A 17,269-nucleotide genomic window follows, 5' to 3' on the forward strand; every position below is an offset into this window, starting at 1 on the left:
CAATGAATTGCAAGACTTAGTAGGTGAAAACCCAGCTAAAACTTTTAAATAACTTTCAGGCAGCTTAGCAGTTAACAGTTTGAATAGATTTATTTGGGGGAAAAATGGATGCTACACGAAATAATCGAAAGTGCCATTTTATACTGAATATTCATGATCATAGAGTCTTGCTGTGCATGTGGTAGGATCAGCAAGGTGTAGTGTATTATGGCCTGCTAAAACCGAATATACCGTTTCTACAAATTTCTACCAACGTCGTCTGACTCTATATATACTTATAATATTATATATATGATTGGTCTATAATTTAAAATATTTTACTGTAAAATATGTATAATGCATAAACATAAGATAAATTCGAGTATTTCCGGGGTGTGTGATTCATTATCTTTAAGAATGTTTTTAGTTCTGCAAACCGTATGCAATTCATTATTGAATTAAGTATATACTATTTTCTGAGGCTGGTATATATTTTAATAATGCCAGTTTAAAATATTACGGTGGATTATAATTCTATTTCACTTGTTAAAACAAACATTTGTTGACAAATTATTTTTATTGTTACAGGATGTTCAAGCCGATAAAATAAGTTTGTATGAACAATGGATTTAAACTTTTATATTCAAAATATATTTTCATGATTAATCCACAACTGGCGTTCAGCGTTAATATCTATCTATCTATCTATATATATATATATATATATATATATATATATATATATATATATATATATTTATATATATTTATATTTATATATTCTCAACCAATACATTGCTGTTCGTGTCACAGGTCTCAAATAACCTTCACCTGTTCCAAGTCTCAAATCAAGTCTCAAGAAAAATCACATCAAAAAATCGTCAGAAATCCGCTAGGCATTCGGTCACCTTTCATTCGTCAAACATGTGCAAATCATTATAGTCTGCATCTTGAGTGTGTTTTTGTGTGCTGTGCTTCCAAATGTCAAATTACGACAATATCCAAATACCGAAATCATATAGACGAATTAGCAACAATTAGAACGTTTTCGGAAGGGCCAGTTTTTAGTCCAGATTTTAAAATGTTCCCTCTTCCACAAGCATAATATACCATCATACCGAACAATAATATAAAACAAATTACTCTATAAAGATTTCTGATATAAATATTGTTTATTCAATAATTAAGTATTAATTTATATATTAAATTATTATCTCTCTGGCAACATAACGTGTCGAAAGAACTATATTTCTTTCAATAAACAACCAATGAAAATCATAGATGATGTCGAATATACTGCAAAATGCAGCTTTGCAAAATGCTAAATATAATATTCATTTTAGTTCGGAGCTTATTTTTCCTTCTCATTTTACTCTAGTTAAAAAGAGGCGGAATGCTGTCTGATACATCGAAACAAGTAACCGACCAAGTCTATAGAATTCAATTTGTTTTGATACTGGTCGGCACTATTGTAAAATGCTTGCAAGATTCTTTAAAACATTAGTGATATAATAATAATTAGAGGTTAAAACCCGATCGACTTGAAGAAGTTACAATCAGAAGGCACTATGTCTTTTGAGTACGCTGGGTGAGGAAGCTCTTTCCATTCGTGCCGCATCCTGCACAACTCGTCCATGTGTGTGGCGTTATCATGCAAGAAGATGACTTGCTTTACGTCTGTTATTCACCATTGCTGGTCTATTTTCTAGCAATACGTCGTTTAATTCGGTGTCATTCGGTTTTAGTACATCGTAGTAAATTATACTTTACTCATCCCATCCCCATACATACAGCAAGAGTTATAGGACAATTGGGATATACAGTCAGATATCAAGGATTATATATATATATATATATATATATATATATATATATATATATATATATATATATATATACATTCAGCTCATATCTATCAAAATTGCTCTTATTGGTATGTTAATCATTTAATTTAATCATTTATATTCTATACACAAAACGAAATACGTTTTCCAGTATTTCTTGTATGTTTCTTTCGATAACAGTACCTGATGTTTTTTATTCATACATCCTATTCGTCATTATTATTCTGTTTGTATTCAGCGAATATTCATGTAATTTCTACTAATACTCCAATAAACATTACATCGTATTACAGAGTATCTAAAGATATAATGGAATTTCGTGTAATAATGTGCGATTCTGAATCGAACGGCTTCTCACATGTTAAATACATTTAATTCTAAGAATATCTGTATTTTAAAAGATGAATCATATTATTTAATACATATTAATAAACTAGTTCTCTAAAATAATTCAACAATATGAACGTTTCAATTCTTCAGACCGTTGTTGCGAAATCTGATTTTCTTTGTTAAATCCAAGTAACCTTGCAGTTTAAGGCTCGCTTCTATATATAAATTGCATTGTACGTAAATAATTCACGCTAGGCTGATACTTTCACTTTGGCTAAAGTTTCGTGCAGTATTGTCAGACGTCGTTCTTTTTTTTATATATATCATATTTAAGAACGTGTCGACATTTATTCAAATTGAATGGTATTATATTGAAAACGAATTTTAATTGGTCAGTATGTTTCATAATTCTTTGACTTATTTCTCAACGAATTACGCAAAGACTGTTCCGCTCTTTATTTTTGTTAGATTTGGTGATATGCGTGACGTAATATAATTTGTGTAGCTTGAGTATAAATTTTGTGGTTTAAAGAATATTTTTAACGTTCGAACTGAATATTACCGGCCTGAACCAATGTTTTTTTATATTTCTTTGTCCTTGGAATTGGTTCCGATATCAATAAACTTTAATCTGTTTCAATCTTACGACAATTGTATCGTAACATAAAATATTCTAAATAAGTTACTAATATGATATTTTAATGGTTTTCATAATTAGTTTTTCAAGTTACTTTATTTTTTTTATTGATTTATTAATTTTGTTTATTTAATCTCGTGCATGCAGCAGAAAACATGCTTTTTTTATGAAAATAATTTAACATGCCTTGTATATTCAGGTTGTCTTTGTTTCAATATTCGATTAAATGTTATTAATGCCGGCTTGGTTGGCGCCTTGGTAAAGGCGACAGGACTTGTTTTTAGAATAAGTCACCAACATTCAGTTTCACATATATTATTATTATATATATTGTTATATATATTTGTACTGATATAAGTTTAATTGATAATTATAAATAAAGCTAATAAATATGTGAAACTGAATGTTGGTTGCTTATTTTAAAAATATAATAAAATTTTAATCAGTATCTAAACATATTTTTGTAAATAAATATATATATATATATATATATATATATATATATATATATATATATATACCGTAGCCGTCGGCTTAAGTAAAAATTGTCTTTGGTAACGTAACGGTTCACTGACGTGTTTATTTAAGATTCACCATGGGCTGCTAAGGTTCTACGTTCCCATTAAACCCAGAACGAAGAGACTGGTTCTAACTAATTTCAGCTATTTTAATTGGTGACATTTTGAAGCGAAATGTTACTCAATTGACTGCCTGTATTCAGTCATTGCTTTCATTTATTCATTAGAATAGAATTCGATTAAACTAAATACAGGTCCTGTCTTTTGTTTTGATGTGCAACCAAATAAGTAATTACGAAAAAGAGTAATCTAAAATAATTATAATGATCGATGTAACTACCAAGTCAGAGAAACAAATCATAATACTGATTGATTTCAAAATAATAACAACGTGTATATATGTGGATAATAAAAGTCATTCTTATCAACAAAGAAAATTAAATGTTTTTTAAATGCTCATGTTGTCGATTCGCAAGCGTTTAGGTAATAATGTAAGATCTGACATGGAATAATTATTTCAGTTCCGCTATTAAGTAAGGCGATGTTAACATTAGTCATTTTCCAGTCAGTAGGCTTCATGAATTGCCAAAGATTCATACACCAAAGAATAATAATCGGTGTAATCGATCGCCGAGATTTGTGGTTCGCAACCTACGCTAGGTAGTAAGTGCAGCCCCTAAAAATAGAGTTAATATCGCTATGTATATGTTCTTCACGATTTATTTTAGTTCAATTATTACAGTTCATCTCTTATGTAATATATTAAGCAAAAATAAAATAGTATATTTGAATAAATAATTTTTATTATAAAACATAATCATTTTAGTTACAGAGACTATCCTTATCTAACATTATTAAGATAATTTGAAAAAATAATGACTACATAATTTTCTTTAAACTAATGTTAGTGAACCTAGGTAGTGATTTAAGTAGCTAAAATTCAGCGATCTATTTTCGTGCTTCTTCAAGCTATGCTGCATCATTCTGAACAAGTGGTAATCAAAAGGTGCCATGTCTGGTATCTAAACTTCGCATTCTAGCTGTAACACTGCATACTTCCCAAACCTTGCAATTTGTGACCAAGTTTTTCATACAAAAGGAGATGCTACTGTGTCCGTTACTCGCTTAATATTAATACGTCGTTCAATTTTTTCAAATCATCTCACTATATATACAGCGATGCTATGAATATTTTGGTATTCCTCTTCAGTGTCCATATGGATAGCTCTCCTGGATTAACCCATGACATTTTCCATTTGGGATTGTCGTAGTGACTGCATTTTAAACGGCAGTCTAAGTCACAAGAAACTGTTCTTTTTTGTCTAACAAGTAATGAAACTTCAATGTTTACATTGAAGTACATTTCTAAAAACAAAGATGTTCAGGCTTCCATAGTAATTTTCTAGAAATCAAACATCAGAAGTTAAGAATATCCAAATTGTAATCTTAACGTTTTCTAATTAGCGTTATATACACTCAATAGCTCAATAGTAACTAATTAAATGAAGGCAATGTAAGTAAATAAATGCTAAAACCATATAATTTAACAATTATGTTGGGCTATTTAACAGATGTTCATATTAATAGTTCGGATTTTAACCAATTACGTAATATTAATTTTCATTCGCGATTTTGGTTTAAGGTTTGCAGTCCATTTCTTATTTAATATAATTAAGTAATATTTGGTAGAAAACGTATCGCAATCACTGAACAAATACTATTTCTATCCATATTATGAATATAATTGAAAAATAATGAGCTTTAAAACATTACCTTCAAATTATTATAAACTAATTAAGGTGGTTATTTAAGTACCCAAAAGGTAGCCATTTAAGTACCTAAACCTAGTTAATTAACATAAGTACTTATAAAATGTTTTGTTTTGTTGATTTTAATGATTGATAAAAGTAAATATATATATATATATATATATATATATATATATATATATATATATATATATATATATATATATATATATATATATATATATATTTACTTTTATGTCACAGAAATTAAGAAAAATGAAAACCGGATCAGATTTATACGCATGTGTCTTTTTGTATTATTTAGTTACATAATATCATATCATGTTCATGTTTTCATTACTTCCAATCCGACTAACTACTGAATTTTATATGAGGATTTATTGCATTAATAGGAAAACAAATAAGTTATTCAGATCATCGTGTGATCAATCTCGTTTTGGTATTAGAAAACAAATACCTACGCGATTCTCGATTAACCCAGATAAAATCGGAAATTGGCTATCAAGTATTTTCACCAAAAAAAAAAACACACACACTAATTGCTAGTTAACGACGTTGAAATAGTCACTTAACGGAAGCATTAATATTACGTCGAAAATTGGCTATTGACTTGTCTTCACGCCACTTACGACCTTAACCGATCGGTTAAAGCTGAAAATGGATCTGCATATTACAGTGTTTTCTAGCGTTACACAATGCGGTAGCTACGGTCTGGCTCTTTTTTACTATATGCGTTTTACTTTACAATTTTCCTTTTAACATGCCAGAGACATATTAAAGCTTTACAGTATTCTACTATATTCGATTTTTTTATTTTCTTTGAGATATTTTAAATATAACACCAAAATAAAATATATTCATAAAATAAATCTCCTTTTTCGGATAAAAATATGTATGCGTGGAAATTTTCGTGCGTGGAGTTTCCATAAGAGAAGTCCATAAGCTTGAAGAACACTGGAAGTTCTTAGACAATTTAAAGCTAGAGTATAAAATTCTGTAAGCTATATAGAGAAAAAGCAGTTATGATGTTGTGCATTAAATTCAAGGCTAATACTAAAATTTATTTCGTAAAATACGAATTCGCTTGTCTCCATCAAATATCAAAAAAAAGTTAATGTCAAAAATAACTACAACATTGCTAGATGTTATGAAGTTGCCTTATACATAATTGTTGCATCCCCACTACACTTAGTAAGGACTTCGTTCCAAACACCTTATGCCCTTTATGATTATAGTCCCACCCACTGATGACACTGTTAATTTTATAGTACTTTGATAGGGAATAGGATTGGATAGGAAGTATTTACTTTAATATAACATAACAAACTCTGTTCAGTTTTATATCATTTATTTATTCTATTTTATGTTATTTATTATATTTATCACTTCGAAAGCGTCATTCGACATATTTAGTGATTAGTAGTAGAATAAATAATTAATATTTTAACGAGGGTTATCGGAATCTGTTAAGCCTATAAATTAGTTTTATTTTTTTTTGTAATTTCAAGCTTTATTGTGAAAAATCGTTACAATGTATCCAAGTATGTTTTCACTGATTTTGCAACATGTGGTTAAGCTGAATAATAACGTCCTTGCGTCTTTGCTCGTATTTCGGCTTTTTTCGCGCAGTTCTTGACTCAAACGGATCAATTATAGTCGATAACGATCCCTATTGATGATTTCATAGAGCTTCATGTCTTCAAGTCCTCTTGACTTCCTCTCTCTTGACATGTTGAAATTGATAGAGTATGGTTATTATAAGCTTCACACAGCATTTGATAACCTTCAGTCGCCCTTTTCTTTAAATTTAAGCAAATGCGATTTACTCGCTATAAATACAAACATTTTTAATGCACTGAAAAAATATTTTGTATTAGCGAAATGACACATACCGAAAAGTGGAGCATATCAGTGAGGCTTCAATATAAAGTTGGTTACAGATTTGTCAAGTAAAGATAAGTCTTTTAAAATTAATTTATGTACCTGATAATATGTATATTTCTAACCGAAGTTGTTTACAAATATTTTAACAGTTTGGAATATTCGTGCTCTATATTACTGGTTCTTTTTCTGGCACTCACTTGGTTTCTGATTTTTTTCTCAATAATTAATCCCATTTTTTTTCTCAATAATAAAATTTAGCACTTACCTTTATATATACTATAGAAATAGTAAACCCTACAAAGTTCTCCATTTTTCTTGACCTTATTCTATGTTAACATTTTGTTTGAATACTCAGTATATGCTAAAAGTCATCTTTCATTTTGTCATATCATGTCCATTGTTATAAAAGACAAAAGATTCATTGATATATATATATATATATATATATATATATATATATATATATATGTGTGTGTGTATATATATATATATATATGTATATATATATATATATATATATATATGTATATATATATATATATATATATATATATATATATATATATATATATGTGTGTGTAACGTCTGGGCTTTTGACATAAATGTGTAATGTGTGGCTGCGATCTTTTGTGAGATTAAATTAAGAAAAAATAACAGAAAGCTTAAAAAATGCAACAAAACAAGAATGTAATTCATGGGGGCAGAATGCAAATTTTTTTCAAATATTTTTATCGTTGTATGAAAATTATTTATGATAATTTCATATATCGAGAGTACAAGTTGTGCTTCACTTTAATTGTTCTTAAGCATTAGAATACGTGTATAAAATTTTATGGGCCCTAAAAACTGAAAACCGTCAGACAACCTGATAAACATTGGTAATTATTGTAAAAGTGAAATTAAAATTTCTTTTTTCATGGCCCGCAGACAAATATTTTTATTTACGACAGGTTAACCGACTTAGAAAGTCAATTTGCAACGCGATGACGCTATTTCTGTGTTTGTATTTCGTTTGGGTCGGCGAGCGCCGGCCATATCTATCAATATGATTTTGACCTCGTTGGTGATGCCCAAAATTGATGAAACGATAATTCGGTCGAGGGAATTTCGCCTTCAGAAATATTTACCGAAGGCTATGTTTATTATAAAAAAAACGGAAAATGCATTATTTAGTAATTCTATAGCTAGTTTTGAGTTTAGTTTCATTTCAATTACTTTTGATTTATCTATATTCCATAATTATTAATGAATATGACTTTATTACCATCGAATCGCACCTTCATAAATTGTATTAATGTTAAAGCGTATTTTCCCTTTATTATGCCATTTTTCAGCATTGTAAAGAGTAATCTCATTTAACTGAAATAAACTACCGCTGAAAGTCGTGTACCACTATTAGAAAATGACGATGAGCAACTAATACAATTAAACTGTAAATGCTATGATCCAAGATCATTTGTCAAAATAATTAATTTACTACCTTAAAATCAGTTGGTACCTGACAGTTAATATGTAGCAAATATAAAGAAAAACTTTTATACCATAAGTATTTTTCACCAACAATAACTTATAAATATCAATAAATAATATCAAGTTAGACTTCTTCTGCTCCATATTTTTTTCAGGGAATTTATATTGGACAAAACTCTCGAAATGCCTGGTTTGGCTTCAGCTATAAATAGTTGCCAAAGCTTTGGGGTAGCTTAGTTATAGAAAATGAATTATTATCTCATCTCATAAAAGATGTATATAAAAAAGCTTGATGATTATTGCTTTTGTATTTGCTATTTTATATTGTATCTTGCATAATAACGAATTGTTCTTACCTATTACTAAGTAATCTTAATCTTATTTTCTTATTAATTCAACATGACTAATTTAATTTTATATCTCTAAACTAAATAACTGCTAATGACCTTAATAAAAAAGTACCTTTAATTTTAAGCAATAATTAACTTTAATGCATTGATAATGAACCATTTTTTATGTTTTTAAGATTTAACTTCGTGCATTACAGTAAAAGTTATGTTTTTATAGGAATCTGAGGAATAAATTTATAGCAATTAATTTTTATACGTAAAAAATAATTAAAGAAATATCATTGTTACGTTTTTTCATATTTATTTAATGCAGCGATAGCATAAAAAGTACAACAAAGATAAGATCAAACAAACAAGGTCAAGACTGGTTTAAGGCTTGGCAAACCTTTGAAATACTACTCTACATTACCTCATATTAGAGTAAAAAAATACATCTACTCTACTAAAATAAGTATCTTATATTGCTACAAGGTATTTTGAATGTTCAAATATATAACGAATCATATAGAATAAAATTATAATACTGTTCTTAAACGTTATATTAATCCTTATTATTAGATATTATCGACATTTTGTTATACACGTAAGGAATACGGCCCAAGACATTGCCTCTAGCTATAAGGATGGCGTAACTATCAAACGAATCTGGCAGCAGTCTACGTGGAGGAAACCTATGACCTTTCGGATGTACGTTTTTTGCTTTATCCGTTATTATGTATATGGTTGAATACAATACCGTTCACTAGGCGGTATCGAGTGAGTTATGGTAAGCGAAGACCATTTTATAGCCATTAAGTTTTTAAAGTAAATGAGATTTACATTTTAATTATTTTAAATAAAATAGTGCTTTGGAGGCACATACTTATTTTTTTAAAACTTTGTTGAAACATAGGAAGGACGTCGAATTACCGAATTAATCGATAAATATATTCGTTGTACAAATTGATCCGCAAATGCAAGGTTAATTAAAAACTATTTATTAAAGTAATCTAATTTAAATTACAGATAAGATTATCACTAATATACTAATCTAATGATGTTGATAAGATACATAAGATAATGGACTGGATCTACAGTTTAACGTGGGCTCCGAACCACGGTCCTCGGCATTAAGCCTACCGACTGGCGAGTGACCAACTTAGAAATCATCCCAGAAGACATCCGTCTTGCCCAGCCTGGATACACTCTTGCCTAGGACAATCACAAATATTAAACAATCACAAACATAAATTTACGACCATGCCCCACCAGGATTCGAAGGTGGACTGTCCTGTCGCCTTTAACACTGCACCAACCAAGCTGGCTTTTAGGCTTATTGTTGGATAGATGTGCATGTAATCTGTGATTTTAAATGATAATGTATTACTCCAAGAGAGTATCTTGTTGCTGCACGTTTATGTTATACGCATTCTCGTGGTATAGACCATACTCATTCGTGCAAGCTTTGTGACTGGATTCTACCTTGCTCGGAGACTTCTAAACTGTGCTTGATAACAGAGTACTAACAGGTTTCTTTGTAGTTTAGTTATTTAAATGGCGGGGACTCAACCATTGGTTTGGTCTGACTGGGTTGTTCTGCATGTGACTCGCTTTCAACCACATACTGACCATGCTTGTTGAAAAGAAGACTCTGCCTGACCGAAGACTGATGGTTTTACCCTCCACTAGTTAGATTACCATGAACTCGGTTTATCCCACCAAGAATTTACTTGTGAATTTACTTGTTTGGTTTGACTGACGCAGTGACGTATTCTTGCTACTCTCCCTCCGTAGACTGGACTTAAATCCACTCGAATCTTCGATTCCCTGCATATTATTAGTAAGAACATACATTCTATTGTGGTTGTTATCTCTCTAATGGAAAACGTGCGTTTTCCGCTTCTATGAGGTCTCAAAGGAATTTGTTGGACTAGTATCCTGTGTTATTCTAAAGAATATTAACTATTTATTAAGTCGGATGGCAGTAAATGTTATAACCTAAGCACATGACTGATATCATGCACATTTAATGGCTGCTTAATACTATAGCTGGTGCACTGACACTCTCTCAGGGTACACTGGCACTTTCGATTACACTCGAAACTATATGAATAAAATATGTTATTGATAATATTAGAATTTCTCTAGAACCTCTCTAAAATATTTTGACTCATTACACTGTTTGTTGCTTTGCAGAACTCTCCATTACCTTTTGGCTATACACTGCTCTTACTACTCTAGATTCTGAGTAGTCAAAGGTTTGTTGTTATAAACATTAGACTGCAGCAATCTCCTAAAAAAAATTTAACAGTTTTAACATAACCATAACTGTCACTTACCAAAATAAAAATTGAACAACCAGAAAATTATTATTTTGTTAAAAAAAAGATGTTTATCTGGGTGTATAGGAAGTGTCATCATATCTTTAGGGCGAAAGCACAACTTACATAGTTGAACTGTTAGCCTTATGTGAATTTTTTAACTCCTGATAAAACCAATATTTTTACTACAATACTAAAAGCTCATTCAAGAACAATTTAACTGTGAAGGAACAGATGCTTTTTATTACATAAAATAATTCCGTTATAAAAAGCATAAACAATGTTTTTATTAGAAAATTATACATTAGGTAGATTCGAACGTTTCTTAAAGTTATTTACTAATTACTGTTATACTTAATTTATTGTATTAGCTGTTTATTAATTATAATTTTAAATAAAATTTTAATTTAATAATTTATTATAAATTTTAGTTTATTAATTATAGCATTATTAATGATTCTTATATAAAATATATATTCTAGTCATATAATCTAAACAAAATTATTTGAAAAATACCAAGTTTTACTTTATCTATATAATTAAAAAATTACTGCTCATACTTATAAAATAATAAAAAGTTAATAAAAATAGCGATAAAAACCTTCACTAATAAAGACATGCATTGGAACGGAATTTGGATGTTTCCAAAATTACCAATTGCCTTATTTAAGTACATTGTAAATAGATTTGTTAAAGGTTGAATGAATGAAATAAATTTAAATAAAAATTTATAAAAGATTTAGTCAAATTATATTTAAATTAATTTTAAAATATAGATGATGTTACATAAAATAATACTAACCATATTTAATAATATAAATATTTGACTGAAAAGATATTTTTAACCGACTTCGAAAAAGGAGGAGGTTCTATGTTTGGCTGCATATATATTTTTTTAATGTATGTTCGCCGATTTCTCCATCAATTGTGGGCCGATTTTCAAAATTCTTTTTTTATTCAAAAGAATGCACTTTCGAGGTGTTCCCACTGGAACCAAATCATGATCCGTTGGGGAAAAGTGGGGGGGAGAATCCAGTAGAACGCTCAAATTTCAAAGGCACGTACAAAGTTTTCACCTATTTTTTATCTAAAATAATCAGATATTTGGGTATAATGTTACTAATGAGCTGATGTGATGGAAAATCGGAGGTCGTTCAGTGCAAAAGACATTCAGTTTGCTTTTTAAGCACTAACCATAACATCGTAGAAATATAGTGAACATCTGTTTCTATGATGTGATGATTAAGGCGTTTAGCTCCCAAACAGAGGTCGCGGGTTTGATTCCGAGCATCTACAATTACTTTTGTTTGTTGTTTAGTTAAAACATTTGTCAAATCACCTACGCTAGGTAGTGGACTCCAGGACCTGAAGCGCTCCTTATTTTCTATCATTGTTTCTTTATTCCTATTTTTCCTCATACGGGCTGCAACTTTATTTGGCCTACCCATTCTAATATTAAATAAAATAACTGCATGGTTTATTGAGTAAATATCTAACACTAAAAAGAGAAAAAGGAAGATAGGATATTTTTAACAAAAAAAATTTAAACGACTTCCAAAAAATAAATAAGGAACTCACTAAACATTCAAAAATAATCAAACTTAGATTTTTAACACAAAAAAGAACATTAGAAAAAGTATGTACATAATAATCGTTGTAATCACTAAATATAAATAAACAAAAACCTTATTTGACCTATCTATTACACGTGTTTTATATTCTACTATATACACTCAAGTTAGCTTAATACATACATACATCTATTTATCTACAATATAAATAACAATATAAAAATAATAATATAATTTTGTAACATATACAAAAAATTAAATTACCACCAAAACAAACTTAAATTAATAGAATTAATAAATTGTTTGGGTTTGGCACCGACTTCAAAGTGATTAGTTGTTTTTTTTTGTACATATCACAAAGTTATATTATTATTTTAAAATAGAGATGATGATATATAAACCATTACCAACTATATTTAATAATAATAAAATAAATAAATATATAATTATTTGACTGAAGAGATATTTTGTTATATCTACTATATATAATTACCATAATATTTAAAATATATTAAGAAAGAACCTGATAGTGTGGGAACTACATAACACATATGAAAGCTATACAATACTCTTCAAGCCAATAATAGAGAAACCCAATACTGATAATTGTTTCCGGAAGTTTAATTTATTCGTACGTACGCTGCAAGTTACAAGTACAAATTGCATTACAATTACTCCGGTGGTCAAAATTACATATTTGCTTTATCGTCAAGAGAGAATATGCGTCCGTTTTCTCGATGCCAACTGCAGCCGTCTGTTTATTAAAAATAATTATCCGCCGTTTAATGACGCCATAAATACGAATACTAAACAGTGTAATTTGTTATTATACTTTTTTGTGAGATAGAAGAGAAACCATAATTACCAAGCAAGCGGTGAACCAGAAAAAAACGGTACCGCTCCAAGGTTTTCACTTATTTTTTTGTCGGTTCTATGGATTTGCTATGCCTCGAGGTCGGCGATATTTCTTCTGAATCATTTCATCAATCGAGCTATTGAATTTTCTTTTCAGAACCGTTGTTCTTTCATCAATATCGAGTTCAATCGATAATGGCCTAATAAATCAGCGCTCCGACAAAGACAGCCATTATGAAGATCAAACGGTACCCTGGAAAGGCGGTGATTAACGATCCAGCATGGTTGGAGATGGACATACCACCCCACGCGAGAGGTCAACAATATGAAGCCAATTGGATCGATACTCAAAAAAATCTGTCAAATAGTAGTTCCGCTTCTAATTCTTGGGATAAATATAACACCAAGTTGGAGGGGTCAGTATCGTCCAGACTTGGACAATATCAAAGCCTGCTGGAAGAGATACGGAAGGATAACAATGAAGACTTATATGCAGTTCCTAAAAAAATTCCAAAATCCAATGGAAGTGTAAGATTGAAGTATCACAGTGACAATATCCTTTCCAGAATTAACTCGAAAAGCAAGGCTGATATGGATCGACCTGGGATAGAATATTTTCTACCTTCACAAAGCACCGTTCGGGAGCCAAACAAGGAACATCCCGTTCCTCGTCCCAGAATTAAATTACCAATACAAAACGGCGAGCAAGAAAAGTTCAAGACAGTTTTAGAGGATCTCCAAAGGCAAATTAAGAAGTCGGTGAGATTTGATGAAGTTAGTACGGATATCGATCAAGAAATCGAGAGGAGGGAACAAATGGAGGAAGAGAGTCACGTGAGGGTTATAGTGAATCCCACGCACGAGCTTTTGGAGAAAATCGGGCAGGGCAAAAACGAGGATGATGCGGACGATGGACGGGTGAGTCAGTGGGTTGATATACAAAACCAGTATCTTGTACAAGATCGGACGAGTGAAAAAGAAAGCAAGGAACTGCATAGGAATGACAGCGGATATTACGAACACACGAAAAAAAGACGACAGAGATTACCTCCGAAGCACATATATCCTTCATCGTCGTCCTCGTCATCGTCCTCAAGTACATCCAGCCAAGAAGTAATTGAACCTAGCGATGACCACTCAGCCAATATCGAAGCGGACAACTATCGTAATCAAGACGACGATGAATACAATGATTATGACGAAGTGTACAGTTTATATAAAGAAGGTGTCGCCCCGGCTTATATCAGTGCCCCGTTGAAATTGCCCAAACCCGCTGAACGATTGAAACAAACATCTCCGACGTCGGGTTTAAGGAGAGGGGGAGACTCCTCCAATGATTTCTTAATTCCGCGACCTAAATTGATAGTGCCGGTTCATACTTACGCGGTTCGAAGAAGACGAACTGGTAATCTAAATAAACATGATAGTGTATCCTCGTGCAACTGTTTGAGTACTTTGGAGAGGGATAATGAGACTAGACAACGAATTGGAGATAGAGGTATGTGATTTTTTTAAATTCGTTGAAAATAATTATTTTTCCAGATCATTTTATATTTTAAAAATTATTAATTATTCACTACTTGTTATTTGAGATCGATGACATTAAAAAAATCTATCAAAAAATTAATCAAACATATGTTTTTGCTGTATATTTACTTTAACCTTTCTCAGTCAATATTACGTAAAGTTGGGGGAAAATTAAATTCGATTTGTCCTAATAGGTGGTTCTAAAGTTGCATATATCTAGTAATACTTATTTGAGGAAGGTGTATAAGTGGAAATTTCTATCTTCGAACCTCACCCTAGCTTGCTAATCGTTGAAAAGGCTATTAACTTCTTGAAAATATTAAGGTTGACCGACACATTTCATCATACGATATCGGTGCTGAACTGAGGTTTCGAATCATTTACATAAAAAATCGTCCAATTGTTATCTTCCACTATAAACAGTTATTCTTAATTCTTATTATTTGTTGCCAGCGAACTCTGTATCCAAACGTTTTTAGCCAAAAATATTTCAATAGACAAAAATTTAAAAAAAAACTCAATGGCTAAATCTCAGTATAATGTAATACGGAAATAAAAATTCATATATATATATATATATATATATATATATATATATATATATATATATATATATATATATATATATATATATATATATATATATAAATAATACATAATATTTAGTTGCACTATATATATTATATAATATACCCATTTCAAGCGATATAAGGATGCTAAAGCAGAATTTTTCATATTTATTAAATATAAAAATTGTAGTACAAAAATGAAGATTACATTGCATTTTTAACATATTTTGGAAATTTTGGAATAAAATGTTAGCACTTCAATAAAATGTATTATATTGCATATCATTTAACGGCATAATAACATTCAAATAGAGAATTAGTTTTTGTATAAAGATTTATGTCTGTTCATATTATATCTTATCTAAACGTTCATTCATGCTAAACAAAAAAATAGCTTGAAAATGGGGACTATGATTGAATTTTTCTTCCATCTAGTGTATGCTCTTGAAAATAATTAATAGAATAATATATTATATTATATATATTCAATAATTGAAGGAACTTGGCTGAGGAAGTTTTAATTCATTCGCCGTATAGCACGGTCCCTATCCAATTAACATTTCGTCGGGTCTCTACAAAACTCTCCCAATAAGGTAGATGGTTTCAAAACAGGCCTGTGAAAACTATTTACTTTAGTTTTTTTTGTCCAGAAATTTTAAAGAGTTTTTTAGTGAACACATTATGGTTTTATCAGAAAAGTGACGTCGACTAAAAGGACATTTATTTGTATACATCAATTACTTTAGTTAACATAAACAATAAAGGGAAATTGATTTGAATTGAACTATATTAATGTTATATTTCTGGCAATATTCCGTTCTAAGTACTAAGGACATCTAGTTTGTATCTTTTTTACTTACTTTTCAGGTTCTGCATTGTTATGGTTATGTTAACAAAAAGTCATTATTATGCGTTAACTTTGGGCGCTTTTCTCTTGTTATTACTTCGTTCAGTTTCATCATTGTCGGTATATCGGATTGACGATCTGGTTCCTTTTATATAAAGATTTCAGAATATTTTATACCGTCTGCATAAAAAGTATAATTTATCACATGATATATCTAACATGCCCGGAAGTAATACCATCACGAAAAATACCAGTATTATTATGTAGAAATACACTTCGAGAGTATTTTTAGTTTTTTCATAGAAATTATTAATTTCAGAGACTTACACATTATTGTCTATCGTTAGTCAGAACTTTTCCTCTATCTCGGTCAGCATGCAGATTTCGGATAGAAAAAACTTCTCGTCTTTGGAGAAGATACACAAATCGACATAATTCTTCTTTTTTAAATAATTTAAGTACTGCTCACTATTATATAAGTCATCGACCATAACAGTACGGAGGATGAATTGGCGGCCCTTTAACATTTTAAGTATTATGCAAGATATGACCGAACGTGATCAAACAAAATAACTTAATGGAATTTTTTCTACTGCTCTAGCGAGTGTTTGTATTCAAATATTTCAATTCAAATAGTTTATAGTGATCTCACATGACTATTTAACTAAGTTTGAATTATCAAATCCACGTCTTAATACACTTTTTCCTTCCATTATGTTTCTTGCCTTGGACGACAAATTCACCGTCCTTAAGTTTTTAAAACCTTTCTCAGTAACTTGTTTCATATAAAGAAGCGTTACTGTATGCTTCTAAAAATAA

General features: G+C 30.1%; 1 protein-coding gene across 3 annotated transcripts in view; it reads left to right on the top strand.

The window, feature by feature from the left end:
* Nucleotides 1-17,269, top strand: part of LOC143198976 (cGMP-dependent protein kinase, isozyme 2 forms cD4/T1/T3A/T3B) — a 355,938-nt gene that overhangs the window by 268,807 nt on the left and 69,862 nt on the right. Inside the window, exon 2 of one of the 3 annotated variants that reach the window (XM_076408676.1) lies at nt 13,665-15,005. The exons of the other annotated variants lie outside the window; for them this stretch is intronic. Coding sequence (XP_076264791.1) covers nt 13,742-15,005 — 1,264 coding nt within the window. The 5' untranslated portion in view covers nt 13,665-13,741. The remainder of the gene's footprint in view (nt 1-13,664; nt 15,006-17,269) is intronic. 3 annotated transcript variants of the gene reach the window in all.

The sequence above is a fragment of the Rhynchophorus ferrugineus genome, unplaced genomic scaffold, assembly GCF_030347505.1.
Source record: "Rhynchophorus ferrugineus isolate W39M unplaced genomic scaffold, kcgeb_rfMv2 rfM1, whole genome shotgun sequence".
Taxonomy (NCBI): Eukaryota; Metazoa; Arthropoda; class Insecta; order Coleoptera; family Curculionidae; genus Rhynchophorus; species Rhynchophorus ferrugineus.